This window comes from Notechis scutatus, chromosome 7, assembly GCF_049901735.1.
Source record: "Notechis scutatus isolate UNSWTSFEM ecotype Mainland chromosome 7, rNotScu1.2, whole genome shotgun sequence".
NCBI lineage: Eukaryota > Metazoa > Chordata > Lepidosauria > Squamata > Elapidae > Notechis > Notechis scutatus.
In genome coordinates, this window is record NC_142015.1 from 24,020,973 (window position 1) to 24,046,524 (window position 25,552).

The window sequence follows — 25,552 nt, forward strand, 5'->3', positions numbered from 1 at the left end:
AGTTTAAGACTTGTGGACTTCAGCTCCCAGAATTCCTGAGCTAACATGACTAGAGGATGAATTCTGGGAGTTGAAATCCACAAGTCTTAAAGTTGTCAAGTTTGAAGATCCCTGCTATATACATACATACATACATACATACATACATACATACATACATACATACATACATAAAACATATATATAAAACATACATATATATATATATGAGTCAGTTTTAAATTTCTGGCACAGCAGTAGGCTAGCCCCAAATTTAAAACTGAAACGGCTGGGAAAGTCTGACTCACAGACGAACACAATACAGAAGCCTGATGATGGCAGATGAGATTCTGCCGAAACGTTGCTACAACTTTAAAAGCACAACTATAATGACATGGGAAAATACCTGAACAAAGCTGAATACCATACATGTAAGTACCCGCGAAAACTTAAGAAAATATTAGCTGATTGAGCTGTGACCTGGCACCTTTGCCAAGTTTGGGGGAAATACAGGTGGTGCCATGTCCTGAATCAAACCATGAGGGGCCAGAATTGGAGATGGCACAGGCCACTGGTCTGCAGCTGAGTAGGATGTCCAATATTACTCAAAATGGCGTGGATCCAGGATCCTTAAAATAAACCACCTCTTAGTTCATTCTTTAATCTCCAGCGAGACCCTTTTTAGTTCATAATGGCTGACCGTTTTGTGTTCTACATTGTACCTAGGTCCTAAAACTAAGTAGTGCATTCAGCCCCATGACTGTTGACTTTCTGGCTGCAAGTCCATACTGTTTGCTTTAAGGAACATTTTAGATCTCTGCTTGTCCAGCCTGCAAAGAGCAGAGTTGATCTTCCGGTTGCTAAAAAGCCTTAAAAGAGTTGAGTTTCTCTGGGGTTTCCCCTCCCCCCCAGGTTTGTAGGATGTTGTTAGTTGGCTTCAAAAGGTTGGCACAAAACACCAGGGAAAGATATAGATAGATAGATAGATAGATAGATAGATAGATAGATAGATAGATAGATAGATAGATAGATAGATAGATAGATAATGTTCTCCACCCTCAATGAAGAGAAAGTCCAACGTGTAGACCACATACATTTAGGGGCAGTACAGGTACAATTCCAAAATCTCACAATGTGCATGAACTACAGGCAGTCCTCAATCTATGACAATTGAGCCCATGTTGTTATGTTAAGTGAGAGGTTTGCTAAGTGAGCTTGCTCCATTTTACGACTTGTCTCACCTCATTTGTTAATTAGTAACCCGGTTTGTACAGTGAATCTGGTTTCCCCCATTGACTTTGCTTGTCAGGTCACAAAAAGGAGATCGCACGACTCCGGGACATTGCTGTCATAAATGTGAGTCAGCTGCCAATCATCCAAATGTAAATCATGTGACCATGGGGATGCAGCAACGGTAGTGTGAAAAATGGTCCCTTTTTTTCCAGTGCCGAGCGGTCACTGAATGAACTGTTGAAAGTCGAGGACTACCTATAGTGGTGGCCCTGTGATAAAACTTCCACAGATAAAGTGCCTTCAACATGGTCCTGCCAAGCCGTCCTGCTGAATGCTGCAGAGATCAATGTTCCACATCCTCAGAGGGCTGGGGAGGGGGGGGAAAACCCCCCCACATGACATGCTCCCCCCTCCTTCCCAACCTCTCTTCTGTCTCTTAGTATTCATTCATTGGCAGAGTGAATCCTGCTGTCATAGCTTGTGTAGGAACGGAGTCAAGCTGAAATTTTTACAGCTGTTCATGACATAACTTTGGTTCAGCTTCTGCCTTTCTGAATCCCGTCCCTTTTGGCATTTGCAAAGGCTGGATGGGAGAGGAAAAGAAAGTAAGAAAGTGGGGCAGCCATGTCTGGATGGCCACAAGTTTCCGCTCCCTCCCAGAGATAAATACCCTCTTGTTTATGCTGCTGGTTAGAGATTTCTGTCTTTGCTCCTGGTCTCTGCTCTCCTCCTCCTCCCTCCCCCCCCCTTCCCTCCCCAGGCATTTTTCAGATCTCTCTCTCATTAATAATGAGGAAGGAGCATCTCTTCGGCTGGGCTGGGAAAGGGGTAAAAAGTCAACCCAAAGTCCAAGGTAGCTGAAAAGATAAACACAAAGAGTGGTTAAGATTGGGGAGGGGATACCATTTCAGAGTCTCTAAGGGATGTGCCCTTAGACTGAAAGCCCCCTTTGTTTCGTTCTTGGCTCAGGCCGAATCCGGGATCGCTGCTGTGTCATTGCTCCTGTCAGGGGATGATGGGGCCTGGCAACCAGGGAGGGAGGGCCTTCCCAGGGGACTCCTGTTAAAGGCGAGGATATTCTACCAACAGCAGAGCCTCTGTCTGTCTGCAATATATATATATATATATATATTTGGGGGGCTGATGAAGCGCCCTCGGTTTTGCCCAGCATCTTGGACAAAACCAGCTTTCACAGAGGTCGAGTGGTGTTCGGAGAACGGGCTGCTTGCGCTTGGCTCCACAATTAACACGGGGAGAAAACTTGGTCCGTTTTGGGCGAGCGACGATTTGGGAGATAAGGAAGACGTGTCCTCTGAGCCCCGCGACGGCCGACGGCAGCTAAGTCAATGGTGGAAAGTGAAAGGCAGCCTTGCTGGATGGGTTTCCACACCTCCATTCATTCCGTCACTTCTTGTATAACGGGACCCATGGCTTGTTCAGCAAGAGCTCTGAAAAAGGCTTGTTTTCCCACCGAGGTGACTGCAGGCTCTTGCTGCCAGAGAGGTAGACCATGCCATTGTCATCAAGACAAAAGAGTATCCAAGGGTGTTGGAGATGCCAGAATTCTTTTTTCTCCCACTCCCACCTAAGGCCGGAACTTCTCACCAGATGATAACAGATAACAGAGTTGGAAGGGATTTCGGAGGTCTCCCAGTCCAATCCCCTGCTCAAAAGCACGAGACCCTATTCCATTCCAGACAAATGGTTGTCCAATCTCTTTGTACGAAACAAAGATAAGAACAATGCAGAATTATTGGGGACAGCAAAGCTATTTTCCTCAAACTGGATTGAAAACTGCTGGAATCTGGTTTTTTTTTTTTTTTTTTTAAAGCTAGCTTGTATTCCAAAGTGAAGAAGTTTCCATTTAACAAATTCATATCCTGTCTTCTTCCTGGGAACACAAGCTGGAATGCACAAGGCCACTCATTTCACTCCCAAAGGCACAACAATTCTGTTAAACAATGCTGGGTTAAAATGAGTAATCGGTCCGAGGCTGCTGTATAAATTTCGTGGTCCCTTGGCTCAGCATCTTAAATCTGACTGTATTCAAGCTCCCAAATTGTAAGATCTTTAAGCTCATCTTTACTCTAGTTGTATCTGGGAAGTGCGTCTTTTTGTCTCTGGATCTAACAAGAGCACTTAAGCAGTCAGAAATGACACAAAAGGTCTTTTCATTTGTAATCTCACTCTTAGGCAATTCTATTGCAAATGAAATCTGTGTGGGCATTTTAAACAAGCTGTAAAGATCTGGTGAATTAACACCTTGGATACCAGGATGGCAGCTCATCAGTTTGCAAAATAAGGGGGGGAAATAACTCCTTTTGGGAAGATTGTGATATTACTATTAATATCACAATTGTTAATAATTGTTTGGAGGATGCGGTCCTAAAAATTACACATCAATCTTGGAAGGGCAAGAAAGAGAAAGAACCTAAAAGGGAAAGGAAAGAGGGTTGTAATCAGAAATGGGGACAGAAACTGAGTTTTTTTGGGGGGAGGGAAAAGTCACGAGAAATGAACTTCAAGCATGAACTAAAAATGCAGGATGTGAACCTGAAGCTCAATTCTTTTGAGGATGCCGTCTCAGCTATTCACGGCCCTCAAAGGGCCCTGAAATGGCATGCTGGTCTGGTGGACTGGAAAGCCAGTCTCCAGTGAGGGCGAAGGTCTCTCCAAGACCCCACACAGATGAGGGCATCTGGACAAAGAGGCCATTGAACGATCAGGCCGGGGGGAGGGAAGCCCAGGGTTATTCAAAGGCTACGAACAGAGGGGGGAGAGAATAGGGGAGACAAAAGGCAATTTTGCCATCTATATTAACCTGCTGGGAACAGATGGGGGGGGAGGGGGGAACCCTGCTGAGGCAAAACCAAACCAAAAATCATGGGAAACTCATTGGAGTCGAGTGTTCAAGAGACCTTTTAAGATTTCTCTGCCCCGAACTTTTTAATATCTTTTTCTTCACTGGAATTGCCTGACCATTCACCCTTGAACTCATTCAAGGGCCTCAATATCTGGTTTAGGAAGGGCAAGTGAGGGTCAAAAAGCTGAAAATGCAATCAAATGTGGCCTGGGTCCGTGTATGCCAAGTTGGGATGACTCTTTGCCCATTGGCTTTAGCTGCCCCCTTCTAGCCGTTCATTAACCCATCCCCTCCCCATGCATCGTATCGTTCTACTCCATTTTCTCTTTCTAAACCCCTTCCTTCCTCTTGCTTCAGACTGCAACTTTCCTGACAGCCAAAGCTCGACTGTCCTCTTAATTATTCATTAACAATGTGCTACAAATATTGGCAAAAAAGCATTCAGCCTTGGCCTGTTATTTACTGTCTTTCCTCAGCCCTGGAAGTGCTTACCGATATCTGTAGCTGTTCAAATGGTAATTTACTCATTTGCGGCCTTGCAAGATAAGTCGGTAATATATATGAGGCTCCACAGAGAAGATAAATGAGATTCAGCCGAGGCTCTGCGGCTTGCCGAGGGTTTATCGGGTGAATGACTTAGCACACAATTCTGAACCGGGGACACCTCAATTTATATTTCGTGTCTTCAAAACTATGCTAAATAGCCAAAGTTTTTTAATTCGTTCCACAAACTTCTGGGTAATCCCTCACCTGAAAGGAGCTTCTTCCTGTGGAAAGTCCATGTAATAGCGGATGAAAAATCTCTCAGAGTCTTCTCGCTCTCCGTCCATTATGACACTTCCGTTCAGCTTGGTGATTGATGGTAGCCTGCCAAAGACGGGAAGAGAAAATGTTAACAGCTGAGCAAGTTTGGGGGGGGAGGGGGGAGGAAAAAAAAATCCCCAAATAGTCAGCAGCAAATATTGTCTTCTCAGGAGATTCCTGCAGAATCTGACACCCAAAAATATAGCCGTCAGGGAAATTGCATTTTTATAGGGCTCCATACAGAGAGAAATTGATTTAAAATTGTGCATTATGACTTGATTATAAATATATCAGATGACTTCCTAAAGGCCTTCCTTCTTGTGGACTTTTCAAGACAGGTTATAAAATGTTGATAACTGAAGAAAAGGCCGTGGAAATTTGCTATTTACTGCTTCCCCATTCTGCAGTATTGATGTGTGTGAGAGGGAGGGAGGGAGAGGGAGGGAGAGAGATATTTTCTGTAGTCCCTGGGTTAGTCTGTCACCCCAATCATTCCAGATGAAGAATATGAATAGAAAGATAGCTGACTCTCTGGGACCTGAAGGACAGCGTTCAGTTCAGGTGCACACACTTTAGGCATTTTAAACACTGAAGAAAATAATGAATGCAGAACTGCAGAATATGGGATCAAAGGTTTTCTTTCTTTTAAATCAGCACAACTAGTACCTATCGGAGCACAGCTCAAGCAACTGTCTGTAAACTTCTCAACATTAATTGAACATTTATCATCAGTGGCTTTTGAGATTTCAGTGAGATGACGACCGGCATATATGCAATGGGTGTAATCTCATTGCAAAACACAAAACACCAGAGGGGAAGACTATGAAGTGAGCCCATTGATAGGCTCCCCTCTCTCTTTACCATCGATTGACAAAGGCCTGTCTTAGTTCCTGTCCTTAGCCATGATGAGTCATCTCCCTGCCTGCAAAGCTGTAAAGTGAGACACTGAAGTGCAAGTTAAACGACTCATATTGAGATTAGAGCTTTGCTGTGTAGTCTTGTTGATTCTCCCTGATGCCCCAGGCTAGACGTGAAGATGGAAGGGATCAATTTTAGTCCAAACCACTGAGGTATGTTTTTTTTAAAAAAGGAAACGGTAGATAATGGTTTTAAATAAATAAATAAAATCTGCAATATAGCGAGCATCAAAAATACCAATTGGGAATCAAGCAAAAATGGCCACAAAGACGCAGCAGTCTCCAAATACAAGAGATTTATGATTTTTTCCCCCCAAAGCTATTACTGTAGTCCTTTACAACAGAGCTCTGTAAGATGGTTTGCCAGTCCACTGCCACTTATATTACACAGAACAATTTTAATTCACAACATAGATTCCTTCCCTCCCCTTCCCCATTTTTTGATTCACTCACAAAACTGTGAAGTTACAGGAGTCCACTATCTTCCAAGTCCCTCTTTGAGACTGAGCACCTTAGACATACAATGTTTAATCGTATTAAGGCTGGATTTACTACAAAATCTCCAGACCTGGCTATTACCAGCTTCCTCCGCTCCTCATTGGTGTACGGCTGAAGGAGAGGGATTCCCAGCAACCTCACTTCCTCAAGCTTGGGGAAAGAATTCAGTTTGTCCACATCTTCCCAGGAATGCAGACCTGCTTTAAAGAAAGGAAAGGCTCAGGAAAGGAAAACAGCCAAGTGAAGAGGGGTAACGTATTGCCTTTATAAGTTAGATTATTTTGGGGAGTTATTCAATTACTTTCACTCTCTGAAAATAACATTTCATTTCCACCTTTGCTGCTCCAATGAAGCTGGTGATTAATTACTGAAAGAGACTGATGTATTTTGGTAAAAACACGGCTACTGGATTAGATTTCTTGGGAAGTTCAGGCTTTGGCTTATGGTACATTCTCATATTCCCAGCAGTAGGAAAGTAGTAAGTTAAATAAATCAGTAGAACCCTGTTATTATCATCCAGTGGAATCACAATTCAAACAAATGGAAGCAATTGGATGGAGTTATTCTTAAGGAATAATGATACTTTTCTTTCCAGAGAAGCACTGAATTCTTGAGCGATGAAGTGTGGAGCTTCAGATGCTGAAGAGGGCCCATCTCACTTTTCTAAAAGGTTATAACTGGCCAATGTTCTTCCCCATCTCTAAGTCTATGACAAGAAAACCATCTAGAGCCAGTTGACATAGCTATGATGTCAAGAAAGTGTAAAGGGAAATGACGAAAAATATTTGCCTGCACAAATGAAGGGTGTTGAGGTTTAATTTGGGAAGGAGCACAAAAAGAAGTGTAAATCTTTCAAGAGAGCCAACTCCTTTGCCAATTGGCTTGTCATTAGGTGCTCCTTTACTGCATGCACACACACTGATGAGGGAACTTATGCAAAAGGTTTTAAAGCTTCACTAAATATTAGTGCCGCATGAGTTGCTAAAAACTTTACGGCATGAAGAGAGTTAATAAAATTATCTTTTCCATAATACTAGATTTTTTTGGCTTACACAGGATCAAAAGGTTGAGTGATTTGCCATGAAGAAAGTTATTTCAGAACTTATGGAAACTACAGAAATCACAATAAAAAAATAGATAGTAAAGATTGCCAATTAGGATACAGATCAGGCAAAATTCTCAGGATAAAATGATTAATGGCCCTGGGGTGTTACTCAGGATTCTGATAATTGCTCTGATGATTTAGATTCTTAGGTTGACACGACAGAAATAAAACAATTAAGGCCTCGAGACTCACTAAGACTTCATTAAAGAAACCATAAAGCTTGCAACCGAATAGGTGCTCATTACCACAGGATGTGTGAACAAGTATCTTTGTAATTTCTATATCTTATCTACTGTGAGTTGTGTCTCCTGTTAGGTGATTAAGTGAAACTAAGAAAACTATATATGCTTGCTCTAAAATGTATTTAAGATTCTTCCAGTCTTATAGGACCCACACCATTGTCCAGTCTGAATAAACATGTGACCAAGAGAAAATTTGGATTCGGCCTCTATGTTCCTGCCGAGCCACACTGATTTTCCCTGCCTAACAGAGGAGCCATAATTTATTTCCATGCTTGAGGGAAAGCGTGCCTCTACACAGCAGAAGGATGCTTTCCGGAATATCTACGTGAGCAGTTTGGGAACAGAAGCCTGGATAAGCTAGGCCTTTGTTCAGATAGGCCTCCTATATCGTTCCATTATATTTCATCCAAGGTCTCACCTGACTTGTGCAGACTGATGGATCGCAAGTTGGGGAATAGCCTTGCCAGGGAATCCTCAGAGTCTTCAATGGTTGACAGACTGTTATTGGCCAGAACCAAAGTATCTAGCGATGGAAACATTATCCCCAGCTTCCGGATCTCGCTCCACTCTTTGAGATTATTGTCAGTTATGTGGAGCAATTTGAGAGAATTACAACAAGCTGGAGAACAAGACACTGTATTATAGTCGTTAAGGCACAGGAAGAGTTCCTCCAAGCTGCAGGGAGAAAATTCCAATTAAAACATGCAGCAAAAACTCTATGCAATCAAGTTAATGTTGGTTTTAAGGAAAAGACACATTGATGAGCTATATCACTATTACCCTGTTTTCTCGAAAATATGACCTACCCTGAACCTAAGTCCTAGCTTGATTTTTACACCTGTGCCCACTATAAGCCCTACCCCCAAAATAAGCCCTAATTAAGATCCTGCCCACTCCAGAGTGCCCGGGTAAAAATTAAGCTAGGGTGGGGATGGTGTGTGTGTGGAGCTGCCCTACTACTTACCTTTAGACAGTTGTAGCCAGACCTCGCACACCCCGACACCTGCCTTGACAGCCCATTTCTTCTGCAGACAGCAAGGCTGGCAAGGCTTTCCTGAAGGCCTCTGTAGCTGATTAAACAAAGCTCCAGAATGATCCGGAGCTCTGTTATCGGCTGCAGAGGCAAAGGCAAGGCAAGGCAAGACTTGCCAGCCGCAGAAGTTCTTGAAGGCCTCTGACAGCGAGAAGGAGGCTGGGGGGCGATACACGCAAGTGAAGTTAGTTAGTGGATGATATCCCCCCAAAGTAAGACCTGGTGCCCTTTTTTGTGGCAAAAAAACAAAACAAAAGCAGGATCTTATTTTCGGGAAAATACGGTACTTGCAGCAGCAGCAGAAAAAGCATTTTCAAATATCTCTTCCTAGGGGAAAACTGCTGGGGAGAAAAAATCTGTTGCCTTTGTAATCCCATCTCTGGATTTCTGAAGGCATCTGCATTTGGTTAGTTAGTCTGAGAGCAGAAGGTTGGATTAAATAAGCTTTGGTTCCACATGAAGGAAAACAAGAGTTGCCAAGCTGAAAGGAACCTCTGCCAGACAACGCAGGCCTTATAAAATATGTAAGGGAACATTTAACTGGAAGTTGTCCTGCATTCTCTCTACACCCCCCATTTAGTCTCAATCAAAAGCCAGCCTGTCCATTAGCAAGCTATCTGATCTGATAACCGAAAAGCAGAAAGGCAGAATGTGGACTGCCCTACTGGCAGTATCTGTTAATTTGATAAATTTATGGATAAATGCACCAAGCAGCTTTGTAGTAGTTCGGAAACATTGTCCAAATGTGGTCTAAAACTTTGGAAGTAGATAGATCTGCACAAACCACAAGTGGCTTTGTGATGTACTCTGCCTAAGGATGGATATGCTATTGAAGGCTTCTCAATGGAAAGAAAGAACTTTGCAAATAGATAAGTGGTGTATTTCCGAACCCAGTTTTTTGCTGGATCTAGTGCACTGCCAGTATATGGAGTTTAAGATATACTGAAGCTTTCAGGACACACACACACACACACACACAAGCTATAATCTTACATCAGCATCTTACCCTCATTATAAGGGAGTAAAACTAAATTTAAGAGACTGAACCTCTTGGAACACCATTCAGTAACATGTAAATAAAATTACAATGACAAGAAGCTGCCATAATAATTGTAACAGATTTGAAAACCACGGCTTTTTGTTAAAATCAGGCAATCAGGCAGGAAAGCTCCTTCGCCTTCCTTCCTTTAGGCTAAAATAACAATTTTTAGTAGCCAAATGTAAAACCTTCTAGTAAAACCTTCCACTACCTTTTGTAGAGTGCCTTAACTCCTCCGTTAATTTGTAGAGTAACAAATTGATGGAAATATAGCCACTAGGTATAAAATTGAAAATTGCAATGCACCCAGACATGCAGAGAAACCAACCAAGGAAGGAAACCAAATAGAGTCAACCGGAGTATAGACAGGGAAATCTACTCTCCAGATTTTGTAATGAACCCTAGGTTCAGTTTTAAAATCAACAGTTCTTGGTTGGATTTTCTTTGGAGATTTGAATCTGTCAGCTGGCGCAAAGTAAGATTCAAAAAGCCAAATAGATAACATATTTTTGAGGGCCCTGTCCACTATTAGTCTGGAAGAAAGCAATTAGAAGGCTCACTTTTATTTTTTGGAATTTGTGTTTTGAGTTTAACTGTTGTAGTCCTCCTCCTTCCTTAATATCTCTTGTCAGTTAACCCTCAAAACCCTACTTCCTTTAGGCTTACTCTGGTAATTCTTGCAGTATAGTGTGAACTGTTTCCCAGGAAGCTTTGCTGTTGTTGAGCACAAGCTTGCGAACACCAGAGAAAGATCCGGCACACTTCCTTTCTAAAACTGACAAATTCAGAGGATTGGAACTCAGGTTCAGAAACTCCAAGTGAGGGACATTGGACACAATTTTACTGACCTGGAAGAGAAGGGAAGAAGGGGGAAAAAAATCTGTAATCAGATCTCGAATAATATTAAAACCTCCCAGCAACCTTTCCAGTCCACTTCCCTGAGTTGAAGAATGATAAGGATTCTAACAGCATTCAAGATAGTTATCTGTAATTCATACCGTGGCCATTTGGAGATTTAGATTGATTGGTTAATTGCTTGTTCCCCTCAATGGTTCAGTTAATTACATTCTTAAAAAGACTTGATAAGGGGGGAAAAACAGGTACCTGGCAGGCTTCTAAAGAAAAGAACAGCGACTATAGAAAAGAAATAACTTACAAGTGCCAACATTTTTCAAAGGACTATTTTATCCAAGGTTGCCCATCTTTTCTGCAATCCTGTATGCGCCAAATACCACTTTAGTAAATAATTTTGATTCCTGAAATTGATTAATATTTGGGTTTCTCCCCCTTTGCAAACAACTTTCTAATTCTTTTTAACATTTGAAAATGAAAAACAGATGGCCAAAAGGCAATAAAACAACCTTTCCATTTTTTTGCCTGATTATAATCCAAAGCCTTGCCGCAGGGAAACACGGAGGAAAACACATATACAAACTACTGGAGAGCATTTAGAACAATTATGCAAAATTTTGGGCAAACCTGGATCCATTTTTTTGAAGACACATAGGCTAAAAGAGGGACAACAATAATGAGAGTCAGTGGGATCTATTAGAATTCTTAAGTATAAAAATTAAGAGAATCAAGGAGTTTCATTAACAATTAGAAATTTCCACTGTTAAAAATCACATTCTGCCTTCTCTCCAATGAGTGGAAGGTGAGTTACGTGGGGATATCATTTCAGGTTATCCCCTCAAGAGCTGTGGGGAAGGTTGGCTGAACTGAGAGAGTAGAACTAGCCCAGGGTCATCCAGCAATATTTTATACGCTTGAAACTGCATCTCCCCTGGCCCAGTCCAAACATCATTCTAATGCAGGCATTAACAGGTCCCCAAAAAAGAAAAATGACAGCAAAACACAGAACATCTTCTTCCCTCCCACTCTTGGATGGTAGCTGAGATTATGAAACTGTAGAAGCTGTAGCTAAAGGCAACAAACCGATGAGGGGAGCTCGGAAGAGAATCTCCAGAGGACAGATGAGCGAGAAAGAAGGGATAGCCCGCTTGAGAAAGCTTGAGGTTTGGAGGAAGAAATGGAAGGAGAAAGTACTAAACCAGGGGTCCCCAAACTTGGCAACTTTTAAGACTTGTGGACTTCAACTCCCAGAATTCCTCAGCCAGCTATGGGAGTTGAAGTCCACAAGTCTTAAAGTTGCCACGTTTGGAGAACTCTGTACTAAACCTTCCAGATATCAAGTCCTTGGATTACCTTACTGGGCAAGGACATTTGCTCCAATAATTCCAGATGCATCCAAAATTAATCCATCCGGAACAGCCATCTCTACCTGCAGCAAAGACAGCTGTTCTCGTTACTACTCAGAATGAAGTTCGCATAAGCTGCTTTACCTCGTGCCAGTCTTCTAATTTGTTGTCAGAAAGATCCAGTTCAGATACGTGAGCACAGAAGGCAGCTATCTCCTTCTCGTCTCCTGCACAGGTGATCCCACAGCTGTTCAACACCAGCACGCTTGGCAGGTTGAGACGGTCTGGAAAAACAGAACCAACAGGAGGCTCGTTTTTGTAGAGCAATGTATCTAACCAAATCTGATCCAGAATACTTTTTTTTTTAAATGCCGTATAAAAATTAGATTCCATGTTGTCTGATGAACTATACCTAATATGGCCGTTTTTAAAAGATACTGTTTTGTTATTATGCAGCCCATGATGCGCTTTGATGGATGAAAGTGAAAAGTGACTCTTAAATACATAAAACTGTAAATTACAATGTCCTAAGAGCTTATGAATGTAGTTATTTGGTTTGGGATGACTATGTCAAAAGATAAAACACAATAAGCCTCTCCTTTGAATCCTTCTCTAGATTCCACATTTGCACTTTATGAACACCAAGTAATGTCCCTTTTCACAGTTTCTTATCATCTACCTTAATGATATTTTCAGTAGGTACTTCAGAAGCAGTCTTGGTATTTCAGAAATCAATGTAACCAAATTACTCTGGGGGAAAAAATCTAACAAAATAATAGTAACTTTGGAGACAAATAGAAAGATGCAAGCACAAGAGGTCTTCTTTCTTCATATAAAAGATGCTTTCCTGGGACTGTATACCATCGGATGAACTGATTATTCAAAAAATAATGGCATGTGCTGAAATGGACAAATTGACTTTAATAATACAAGAGAAAGAGGAGTCTGAATACTATAGAATTTGGGGAAAATGGTATAATTGGATAGAATTAAGAAAGAAAATGAAGGAATTAAAGATAAGCAACATAGATTAAATGTATATATTCACACAAAATTGTATATATTTGTAAATGTGTACAAAAGATAGAAATTGTATGAGATGGATGTCACAAAACTGTTAATGTCATGATATTTATTTTTTGTTTTATTTTTAAAATATACAAAAGACTAATAAAGTTTATTTAAAAATAAATAAATAAAAAGGATGATGAGGGTATGCGCATTGAACAAGCCAGCAGTATGCTGCAGCATACCCTGTGATATTCTGCTGGATAGAAGCATTTTAATAAAAACATAACCTTGACTCAGGGCCAACATAGCTTTTCCATCTTTCTGAGGTACTTGAATGAAGAAATCAGAAGAATAACCAGATTCCCCCCCGCCCCTTACGGTGTCTCTGGAAAGGTTAACTCTGAGTGACATACAATACATTTTGTCCCCGACTGACTCAACTTATTTTTGTTCTTTTCCGTCACATTCAGTTACTGTCAATTCCACCCAAATAACCTGGCTTGTATTTCCTCTTTGGGAATGTCTGCGATAGAAATCAACCTGGCAGGAATTCAAAATCAGAATTGAGGGTGTTGGGTCAGGGAGGAAAGAGTGAATGCACAGTCAGTGCACCCAAAAATTCTTTGCAGTCCAGAAAGAAACTCTGTTTCCCTTCCATCCCTTTCACAGAAGAGGGAGAACGAAGAGTAAATGTAGTACATTTTAATCCAATCCTTGCTCTAGGGAAGTCAAAAGAAAAATGCAGCCAAAAGCTGTACCTTTCATAGGTGAACCCTTAGGTGTAGCTGGGACATGCACGCCCATTCCAGGACCACGACGATAAGGGAAGTTTTCCGGGCTGTATTTTTCACAAAGAACTTGCATGAAGCTTCTTCCGCTGGGCTGATCCATTGTCCCTTCCAGAAATGCTGTGGTTCAAAAGATGGGAAGTAAATGCCTTTCTTCCACTGTCAAACTTAAAACACATCTTTAGACATTTTAATTTGGGTGAGGGAATGTGTTAAATTCACTAAATGTTTGGAAAGCCTCATACAGTAAGGATGTTATTAAAAAAAAAGCAAATTTACTCCAAAATCAAATAGTGAAGGAACTGTTCAGTGTGGCCCCTGTTGAGATGAAGGCTTAGATCAAGTATGTCCAACCTTGGCAACTTCAACTCCTAGAATTCCCTAGCCAGACATGCTGAGCAGGGAATTATGGGAGTTGAAGTTTACAAGTCTTAAAGTGCCAAGGTTGGATACCCCCTTGACCTAGATATTCAAGCGTGAAAGAAGGCATTTGAAATGCCTGCAATAACACTGAGGAGCTTGTATGAGGCTTTGAAGCATCCTATTGTGGCCACTCAGGGAGGTCAGGAACAGGTAAGCGGGATCCAAATGGACAAAACAAAGCCTGTGCAATTTAGCTCCTTAAACCATTCAAACCACTATCAAAATTAATGCTTGTGGAAAAAAGAGGAATGGAGAGCAAAACTTTTTGTGAATTTCTAAATTCAGTCACAAAATCAATACTCAATCAGCACAGAATATACTATCTAGAGCAGCGGTCGCCAAGAGAAATCTCACCCCCAGAGCATCCCCCCCCCCAAAGCAATTAATCCAGGCTGCACAGAAACACAAGGCTGCGCTACCCACATGGCCCGTGGGAACTCTCCCCTATTCACTCCTTATCCGGCAAACTTGCCTGCTAAATTGCTATTTTACCGACCATCAGCTGTTTGCTGTGCCGGGAGATTTAGATTAGCTAGGAAGCAGGAAATGGTTGGATTTCTTGCTTTCTAGCTAGTCTTTAGATCTTCGGCTCTGCTTTTAAGCACAGCCGAACCTCCCTTAGGACTGAAGGTTCTGTTATTCGGTGCAGACTCACAGCAAGCAAATTTTATGTGACAGACTGAGCTAGCCGGGGGCAGATAGATAGATCACTGAATGATTCTGTGAGCAACTCAATCTGCCTGCCTGCTTTGCCTGATTTTGGGTAAAAGTTGCTCTTTTTTATAAAAAAATCAATATTTATATAAATATTTATATTTACATACAAGCCATGCCCAGCCAGTCACATGACCACCAAGCCACACCCACAAATTAGGCCACACCCACAGAACCGGTTAGTGGTCCCTGAGGTCCAAAAGGTTGGCGACCCCTGATCTAGAGTGACCAATAAAATAACTATAGCAACTATAGTATCTTGTCGTTTGTAGATCTTATAAACTTATACAAACATAACACTTTCTTCTTCATCATTCTAGTGTGAATAGAAGCTGGGCATAAAACATTCAATCTGTAAGATATGTCCGTATTGTTCCAATTTATTGCAAATGTCAATATTTGGCAGATGGGAATAGAAATAACATACAAATTAAGATACTGAAGAATTAATCAACACCAGAGATGGGCAGAAGGTAAATGTGTGAGTGATGTACAATTGATCACCCAACTGTTCAATTGTAGCAGCAACCAACCAAGTTATTTCCCTCCATTCCTGGAATTATAGCAGATGAAGTGAGCTAAACGACTTTCACATGGGAGACTGAAGGAAAAAAGTATCCAAATTCTTTAAATCGTAGGAGCTTCAATTGGTGGATTACTTGATCCCACAAAAATAAATAGTGCAAAATGTCTCAGATGTTCCCTACTTACAGCAGATGGTTATTTTTTAGTCTCAGCATCAGCTCTCTCGGGAGTTACATGTATGAGTTTCTGAGAATCTTCTTAGCCCTTCATTTTATTTTTCCGGGAGGGAAAAGATCAGCCATGTAATTCCCTGCACAGGAAGGGATAAGAGAATGCAAGAAAAGAGGCAACTTAAAACAAGCATCAGTGAATTCAACAAGCAATGCTATCTAACGTGCACATTTCTTCCAAGAATCTGACAGCACCTTTTCCAAGTAACAAATTTTATTAAAAGCACAAGTTTTTGAAAGCTGCAACTCATGAAAGCTTATGTCTTTGAATAAAATCTGTGACTCGGAACGAGTGCTACGAGTTTTATAGACTAGCATAGCTCTCCTCCTACAATCTCATTGTTTTGTGAACAGGAACTAGAAAATTTATGCCAGGTAAGACTGTCAACAGCTAGCAATTTGATCCTCGAAGCAGAATCTGCCCAGCTTACAAAGGCAACATTTGGAGGATTAGGGTTCCCTTCCTGCTTCATAGCAGAGATATGTGGACACCAAGGTCATCTATCACTGCAGTAGCTTCATTTTTTGGAACACTGTGTCCTTCATTCTGTGTTCTGACTATTTTGCAAGGTACTTGAGGCCATATTCTTTAATTGGGCATTCGGTAGGTAATTTCTTGACATTATTGATGGGCTAACAATTTGTTTATGTTTATTGTTACTGCAGAGTTTGTGCTTAGAGGGATTGATTTCTGTATTTTTAATCTTTTTTTAATGCGTGGATTTGTTCAACTTGGTGGTGTATAAGCACTGTAAAAACAACTAAGTGCTGATGATGGATTGCTACTTTTCTGATTGAACAGCGGCATGGTACTGAAAATTATTTGATCAAAAGAGGGACAAAGAAGGTAAAGTATGGAGAAAATTTATTTTAAGGGATTAATTTGGCAGGGAGAGGATTTGTTACTGACAGAACATACAGAAAGAAAGTCTTTTTGTGATTTACATCATTCACATGATACCATTATACTAATTACATCATTTAAGTGATGCCATTACACAAATTGTCCATAGGAATTTGTTCCACTGTATGCAAAGATAGTTGTATCAAGGTTTAATAAATGAAGGTTTCTCTGTACAACTATACCATTATGCTCCCATCCAATTAACCAACAAGGAAAAAAAGATTTCAATATTAAACTTCTCTGGTAAATCATGCCAGTTTACAAAACAGTAATACAAAAATCCGAAGTGCAATAAGAACAAAAAAAATATTAGTTGAATGGCTTGGGAAAGCCAACATAAAAGAATGCAGATCTAATTGGGATTCCCCTAAACTAGAATATAAATTTAAAGGGCAAATCTTTCCCAGTTTTAAAATTGAATCCACAATTCAAATGTCCCAAGGTTGTTGAGAACTACACATTAAGGTTCATGAAATAATTCCATAGGATCTAAAACTTAGATTTTGAATGCTTTTCGGAAGAAAGATAAGCTGCTGGTCATATTAAGGTGCTGGTAGGGATTACACTTCTCCAGCCCTGCACAATTCATTGAGGGGGGAAAGCTGCATTGGTAATATTGAAAATTGTTATGTGCTAAAGAGAAATACTGATCAGCTGCTCCATGGCAATGGAAGTACTAGAGTGGTCTGCAGTGACAGCTCTAGATTTATTGTAGTACTTATTTTTCAAAGGCTGTTTGGTGGGCCACATGTAGCCCCCAGGCTGTATAATATGAAGGCGTGCAATATTCAAGCTTGAAACAAAATGCTTTTAAAATCAAACCTTTTCAAAAAAATAGGTGAGCATTTCAGTCCATCGCAAAAAATAAATCTATAAAAGGTTCATAAAGTGTCATTCAACATGGAAGTATTTCATAGACTGAACTTTAACAATAGCTTCTGAGCATTACAAAGGCTTGTTGTATTGATCACTTGGATTTATCAAAGTAATCATACTTCGAAACATCAACAGAAAATAATTCTAAAATGCAGAAACAGAGTAACCTTTGTTCCTTCTGAAAAAGAGCATTTGTAACCAAAGTCCAAACTATATACCTTCTGGAAAGAGGCAGAAAAAAAATGGAGGGCTTAAGTCTTGGGAATGGGAAACAGAAATATAAACATGAAACATTCATTGGCTTTTTCCAAAAATAGTTATTATACCATTACGAAGGTTTTCTGAGTGTTAATAATCCACTTTCCTTCTCTGGAAAAATCAAGCTTCAACTAAGAAAACCAAACATTCCCAGAATGCAACTTAAATTTTTGAAAATATCTATTATTAAATGCAGATGAGGCATCTGCTATCTATAAAACCAGCTAATTCTTAAACACTTAAAATGAAGCCCTTTGACAACACTTGCCATAAATATAGCAAAACAGTTCTTCCATTTCACTAAAATAAATTCTTTTGGATTTTTTTAAAATTATGCATTTTCCAAGGTAGTTAAAAGCCAGTGAAAGTATTTTCAAGCATATTAGACAAGATGAAGACTGTCAACAGCATTTAGCAAATAGGTACATTAGCTATATATTTGCACATCTATAAAATAATAATCTTATAATAAATAGAACTCCATTTACTCTCAGGTGATGTTACATCTTTCAAACTGCCTTTCTTCCATTATGAAACTAAGGAAGATCTTAAAATGGGTTTGAAACGGTTTCGCTCTCAAGCCCTGACCAGAGTTAAGCCTTCAATCTCAGCTTCAATTTGTAAGCCAGAAAACAGGAAGAATGTTATTGCTACTCAATAAGACGCTGCCACTTGCCTTTAGTTTGGGAATAAATAAAAACTTTTACCAAGAAACAGGTAATACAATCTCACCAGGTACACCTATTTGCCAATAAATTAATACAGCTAACCGTCAGAGGACAAGTATAACTACCCCTCTGCAAGTGTCATTTAAATCTATGCACTACAAATGATGAAACTGCATATAAATCAATGTGATAGGAAAACCTTAACAGAAAGTTTAAACCCTAACATGGTTCTAGTATGAATTGTTTGAGATTGTTCATTTTCTGAATTAACCTGCTCTATACTCTGAAATAAATAAGCTCATTTTTTGGCTATGACAATCTGAGATATAAGGACACATTAAATATCATCATTATCCTATTTGCAAGAATCTATACAGGAAATAGTATTTATTTGTCCAATTCCTGACAAAATACAAACTTTAGGGACTATTTTAAATCTTTTTTTAATCAATGGCTGTTCTGAGGATTCCTTGTAACTGTCATAAAGTACAGATGACATTGTCTTTTACAGAATTATCTCTTAAATTTAGTCTAATCTGTATATATTGCCTTCCTGGGGATTCAGTTTTTTCTAGATCCTTTTTGACAATCTGATCCACCAGATTACTGTATTAGAATTATCTACTCTGACTGGCAGTGGATTTACCAGTTTCCACTGAAAAATTCTTCTGTCACATCTACTTTTCTTAAATAGAATATGGAAGAATTCAACATAAGGCATTCTTCATGCAATGCAACGAGCTGATCAATAGATTAACTTTTTATAAATGGCAACATGGAAAAATTATAGTTGACTCTTTCAAATGCTAAAAGCTTGGTAGCATTAAGGTACTGCCTTTCCTGAGCCAAGAGGTTGGATACTTCTGAAAACCAGATGCCATGTTCTACACACGGAAATAGATGGACCAGATGGTCCTTGGATGACACAACAGGAGACAAATGCTTTCCCTCCTCCCCAGACTTCTGCACCTCTCACATTGCTTGAAGGCGACATACTAATAACTCACCAAATTATTCAAGTACATGCTATCATCGTTAATATTTATTCAAGGGCATTAACCATTTGAATGGCTGGAGATGGAAAGGAAACCACAGCCATGTGCATTTAAAGGATTAATGTCAAGGATGGGATACTGCTTGATACTTTCTGTAAGATAAATTGTGTATTATGGTATTTTTGAAAAACCTAGAAGATCTTGCTTCAAGACTGGAGGGGCCAGAGGCAACAGCCCCTCATCTTATCACCATTACCATATGACAGCCTTAGTCTTTCCCCAAAGAAAATAGTTTCTGTACCAATGTTACTATTATTTGTATCAATGTTACTATTATCTGTACCAATGTTATCAATGTTCCTTTTTTATCTGAAAGCATTAATTTACTAAACTCCTTGACTCATAAAGGCCTTCAGAGGTTAACAAATCAAAAATGGAATTCAACGGCTGAGTACCTAACAAAGTTATAAATCAGACTGTTGGGTTCTTTTTAATATTCCAATAATCAACTATTGGAAGCTGTAGTATGTGTGGAAATGCAAATGAAGCAGGCATTTGGCACCACTGTTGTTTCTCACCTCTTTGAACCAATGATTTTTAAATGATTTTTTTCCCCTGTTCCAGGCCTGTTTTCCCCCTACTGAGAACTATGATGATGCTGACCTTCCTCTTCCCACCAGCTACCTATCAGCTGCTCCCAAGGAAAACGAAGGGGGCCTTGGGAAGGACCCAATTCCATCTTTGGTGCTTAGAAAGTACATCTGGGGATGGAGAGGCTGATCTCCTTTGCAGGCCTCTTGTCCCCCCCCCCAAGGATCCACTACTTTTTTCTTCTTCTTCCCAGAAAACCGCCAGCATCTTTCTGTTCCTTTTGTCCACAGGATTTTGGAGAGCGTCCTCTGACTGTCCCTTGCCTACATGGGGTGGGGGGTCGGGGCAATCTGCCCCTCCCTCTCTCAGTTCACTGTTTCCAACCAGGGGCCCCTTCCCCAAGAGGGAGAGGGGAGTCCTGCCTCCCCCTTCCAGGGGTCACCCCCTTAAGAGTTCAAGATAGACTGCAATTGGACCGCAGCCTCTCTCATCTCCCCCCTCCACCTTTCAGCCCACTGTTTCCAACCAAGGCCCTTTCTCTGAGAGGGGGATGGGGGTCAGCCCTCCCTTCCTCCCAGGGGTCAGCCCTCCCCCCCAGCGCTCTAGGAGCTCAAGGTAGACTGCTGCTGGTCAAGGAGGCTCTACTGGACCACAGCCTCTCCCGTCTCCCCCCAACCCACTGTTGGGGGAAGAGGTATGGCCTCCCTTCCTCCAGTGCTTTAGGAGTTCAAAGTAGACTGCTGCTGGACAAGAAGGCTCCACTGGAGCGCAGGCTCTCTCATCTCCCTCCCCACTGTTCCCAACCAGGGTCCCTTCCCCAAGAGAAGGGGGGTCAGCCTCCCTTCCTCCAGGGGTCACCCCCAACGCTCTAGGATCTCAAGGTAGACTGCTGCTGGTCAAGGAGGCTCCACTGGACCACAGCCTCTCCATCTCCCCCCCAACCCACTGTTTCCAACCAGGGTCCCTTCCCAAGAGAAGAGGGGGGTCAGCCCTCCCCTTCCTCCAGGGTTCGCCCTCCCCCAGCGCTTTAGGAGTTCAAGGTAGACTGCTGCTGGACAAGGAGGCTCCACTGGACCGCAGCCTCTCTCTCTCGTCTCGTCTCCCCACCCTCCTTCTCCCGCCTTCCCTACCCGCCTCTCAGCAGGGCAAGGCCAGGCCAGGCCAAGCCAGGCGGGGGATGCGGGCCCTTCCCTTTCTGGCCTTCCCAACCGTCACCCCTCCGCCGTCCCGTCCCCTCCTCACCGGGCCCCACCGCTTTTACGCTCCCCGTCCGGCGGCCGCGTCCTGCATTGACCCGGAAACAGCTCGCTCGGGATGGGAAGGAAGGAGCGAGGCAGCGCGCGCGACCGGAGGGGAGGAGGGAGACGGAGAAATAAAACCAAACATCACGTGACTTCCCTCACGTGAGAGGATGGCAGCCACGCGCCGTTGCCCTGGAGACGCGGCGGCGCCGGGAAGGGACGCGGGAGACGCGCATGCGCCTCGCGGGCCTTCCCTACCCCAACGGCCGCCGCGCGACCCAACGGTTTTTCCCGCCTCTTTCCGTTTGAAAGTCTCCCCCACCCCACCACCACGACGCCCTAAAGGGAGGGGGGGAATAACGGTCGTTTCCATTGCGCTTTCTGAGGCGCTGTCTCTAATAGTCTCCTCCTGGCTTGTGTCTATGGAGATTCTAGTCATCCAGGTCATAAATGTCTATGGCGATTCTCCGTCCTCCAGGTTATGATTGTCCCAAAGGTGCTTTTCCCCCGCCAAGAGGCAACTGGACTTTCTGGTTTTTCTTTCGAAGACGTTTCGCTTTTCATCCAAGAAGCTTCTTCAGCTCTGACTGGATGGTGGGGAATGGATCAGTCCAGTCACTTCAGTCAGAAATGAAGAAGCTTCTTGGATGAGAAGCGAAACGTCTTCCAAGAAAAACCTCAGAAAGTCCGAATTGCCTCTTGAAAAAAAGAAGCACCTTTGGGAATCTCCTGGCTTGTTTAAACCCTGATTTGTTGGCTTAGACATGGATCCTTGGTAAGCCACAAAAGCTGGCTGGCCTTGAGCATCCTAGTTTATGGTTAAAAAACATCTGCCGTGGCTGTCCCGACGCCAGGTGCTGAAACTGGTTTAGAGTCTGAAAGAAAGAAGTGCTAAATGGGGGTTACACAAGGTTGAAAAGTAAATTAATCCAAGAGTGTCCCTGAGAAGCACCACAGTAATTGGTTTTCTGCTGACACAGGCGGCTTGAGAGTTTTAAACATAACCCTGAATGTTGGCTGGATGCTTTCCCACCTCTTAAAATTCTTCTTTCTTAGGAGTGGCAGGACCTCTGTTTGAGATGAAGGGGAGCTGCATTCTCTTGGCCAGGACTGGGAAAACGGGTGTCCCAGAGCTCAGTCCCGTCCCCTTCTTCAATTGCACAGGGAGAGCCTATTTTCACCCCAAAATGACAGCTGCTGCTGGTGTCAAGGCTTATTGGTGCTCCCTAAATATTCTGCAATGTTACTTTGATCAGTGGCTTTTGTATAACTAACCCTTAACTGCAGCTTTCACTACATCTGAGGGGTCTTAAACCTGCATTTCTCAATACTGGAAACTTTAAATTGGGTGGACTTCAACTCACAGAATTCTCAATTCAGTATCTAGCTGTTTATGTCCATGTCTGTCTGTCTGTCTGTCTCTATGTCTGTGTCTATCTATGTCTATGTCTGTCTCTATCTATGTCTGTCTGTCTATCTATGTCTATGTCTGTGTCTGTCTCTATCTATGTCTGTCTGTCTATCTATGTCTGTCTATGTCTGTCTGTCTCTATGTCTGTCTATCTATGTCTATGTCTGTGTCTGTCTCTATGTCTGTCTGTATATCTATGTCTATGTCTGTCTGTCTCTATGTCTATGTCTATGTCTGTCTGTCTGTCTGTCTCTATGTCTGTGTCTATCTATGTCTATGTCCGTCTCTATCTATGTCTGTGTCTGTCTCTATCTATGTCTGTGTCTGTCTCTATCTATGTCTGTTTGTCTATCTATGTCTATCTGTCTCTATCTATGTCTGTCTATTTATGTCTATGTCTGTGTCTGACTGACTGACTGTCTCTCTCTCTCTCTTTATCTACCTATCTATCTGTGTCTGTGTCTGTCTGTCTTTCTCTCTCTCTCTCTCTTCCTTCCATTTCCTTCCTTCCTTTCCTTCCTTCTTCCCTTCCACATACTCTTCCTTCCTTCCTTCCTCCCTCCCTCCCATTTCCCATCCCTTCATTCCTTTCTTTCTCCCTCCCTCCCTCCCTTCCTGCAAGAGGGAGCAAGGGCCTGTGTGAATGGACCATGTTTGTGCTACTGCAGGGGGACTGGACCATATCTCCATTGACTTTGTCATTATAAGCTTCCCACAAGCAAATACTTTGTCAATGGAAAAGTGGGAAGGAGCATAGGAGTGCTGGCAATCATTTCCTCCTGGATTCCCCCTTGATTTGTGGGAAACTGTCAGGGGAACTTTGAAAATGAGACTTACACAACAACATAGCACTGGCACTGAACAGCACAGTAGTGCTGAAGCAGCAAAGCAATCCCCAAATTTCATTCTCTTGGGTCCCAGCGTTCTATAAATTAACCACATTTGAAGTAACTTTGTTGAAAAAGTTTTGCCCTATGAAGCAGCATTTCACCCAATACCAAACAGACACGAGGATTTTATTCATACATAGATGAGGCTAATTTCAAAGCAAGAATAACTAAGATATTCAGTATATATTCAAACTCACAAAGGTCATCAAATTATGTGTATTTTACAACTGGTCTTCGGTTTTGTCCACCTTTCTTCAAATAATTGACCCAGACTTATAAATTATAGGATCAAAAGAGGAACAAGCCAAAATTCCCTTCTAGTTTTTCAATTTCTAAAAGGCATAGGAATAGAGCCCCACTTCCAATTTTTCTTTGAAAGGTGTAAATATTGACTAAGCAACCCAGGAAATATTTGGGTCTCTTTAGCCTTTTCCTGCAACCAAAAGTACATCAACCATATTTATAATGAATACTGGATGGTTTTGATTTTTGAATGCTAAACCAAATTACCTGTTGGAGCAGAGAATAAATATAGAAAATAAAGCTAAAAATGTCACCTGAGAGTATGTGAGGATGACAGTAGTTGGCAAGCAAACAATTTTACCAATGTTTCTGGATGCTACCACTTGCATGAGATTGTTGATGGGTCTGATACCTAGTCAGTTTTGCTTTAATGGGTTTTTTTTAAATTACTGAAGGCTATCAGTTTCAAATACTAGAGTTTATATTACAAGGCCTTACTGGTTCAGACAGCTTAAAAATTAAACCTGTCAGAGCAAATAAACAGGCAAGGTATCGAGTTGAAGGCTTTGCATAAGTGTTAGTATCCCAGTTTATTCCTGCAAATGAGAATAGGAATTTCCTTTTTAAGGTCACTCATAAATGCAATATGGGTATAGAATCTGGAACAACTATGTTTTTTGATCAGACAAATCAGTCATTGTAGCTTTCCAATGGAAATCACAGAGATCTTTCTGCACTCATTTGCATTCCCATTTGGCTGTGGACTAAATTACATTCAACCTTAGTTCATTCAGAGCTAAGCTTAGAAAAGCTGAAGTGCAAAACTCATCAATGTTACCCGAGATCACAGACAAATTCTGACAGGTTTTCTCTTTCACAAGTAAAGCAACCTCAATTTGAAGAAACCAATTACACGTTTGGAAAATATTTTTTTAAAAAATAATTTAGGCATATTAATTAAAAACTATACTAACTTCAATACAGTACTTAGATCAGTTTGATTTACTGTCATGCATCATGGTACTTTGAATTATATTTTGTAATATAAAACAAAATTTGGAGAAGCAGAAAGATTAGCAGATTGTTAAAATAAATTAAGCATATTTTAATTCCTTTTTTGTTATTTTTGGGTTCAAAAGTACATCATATACATTAACTGGTATTACTTAAAACAATCCTGAAATATGGATTATTATCCCTGAACTGAAAATGAGATGCCAAACCAACACAGCTTTTCTAATGCAATTGTGAAAAAATCTTTACTGGCCACATTTCTCTCTTCTGCTAGAAACTATTCAGTGCTTTATATTAAGTGAAATTAATTCTCATTTTTCCTATCCCTATGCCCAATACTGTTTTCTTCACTTTTCAGACCATTTATGATTATTCTGTACACAAATATCTGGTCCATGACTATGCTCAGTGACTGAGGGAATGAGTTACTATCTTATAGCATTCATGTATCAAAGTAAATTCTGTTATCCAATTGTATTTATTATATTCTAACAGGAACTGTAGCTTTTCCTCCATTTTAAATATATGTTATTTTCCAAGGCTGATGTATATTGTAAATATGAACTGTTTAATATGCGGGGTGCTTCCTAATCTTAATTTGTCATCTTAATAGTTTTATGAAACTCACCATTGTCATTTTACCAAGGAATGAAAATTGGCTTATAGATTTAATTAATTAATTAATACTTAAATTCTTTTTGCAGTCATATTGCTTCTTGCAAGGATTCCTAGGATCCAGTATTCCATTGCAGACTAGTCACAGAGCTGTGGTGATGCAGTGGTTAGGATGCAGTACTGCAGGCTAACGCACTGCTCACTCCAGGTCCAGGAGTTCGATCCTGACTGGCTCAAAGTTGAT

The 25,552-nt window shown here is 41.2% G+C and overlaps 1 protein-coding gene across 3 annotated transcripts in view; it reads right to left on the bottom strand.

Moving 5' to 3' along the window:
• TECTA (tectorin alpha) overlaps window positions 1-21,312 on the bottom strand; it is a 79,540-nt gene extending 58,228 nt beyond the window's left edge. Inside the window, exons 1-8 of one of the 3 annotated variants that reach the window (XM_087970145.1) lie at window positions 21,137-21,312; window positions 15,559-15,682; window positions 13,681-13,830; window positions 12,056-12,195; window positions 10,380-10,561; window positions 8,060-8,316; window positions 6,365-6,491; window positions 4,826-4,942 (exon numbers count right to left, since the gene is read on the bottom strand). In XM_087970145.1, the coding sequence (XP_087826271.1) occupies window positions 4,826-4,942; window positions 6,365-6,491; window positions 8,060-8,316; window positions 10,380-10,561; window positions 12,056-12,195; window positions 13,681-13,813 (956 nt within the window). In that variant the 5' untranslated portion in view covers window positions 13,814-13,830; window positions 15,559-15,682; window positions 21,137-21,312. Of the gene's footprint in view, window positions 1-4,825; window positions 4,943-6,364; window positions 6,492-8,059; window positions 8,317-10,379; window positions 10,562-12,055; window positions 12,196-13,680; window positions 13,831-15,558; window positions 15,683-19,881; window positions 19,901-21,136 lie in introns of those variants that run through there. The other 2 variants (XM_026681899.2, XM_087970144.1) reach the window with 2 other exon arrangements.
• Between the last annotated feature and the right edge of the window lie 4,240 nt (window positions 21,313-25,552).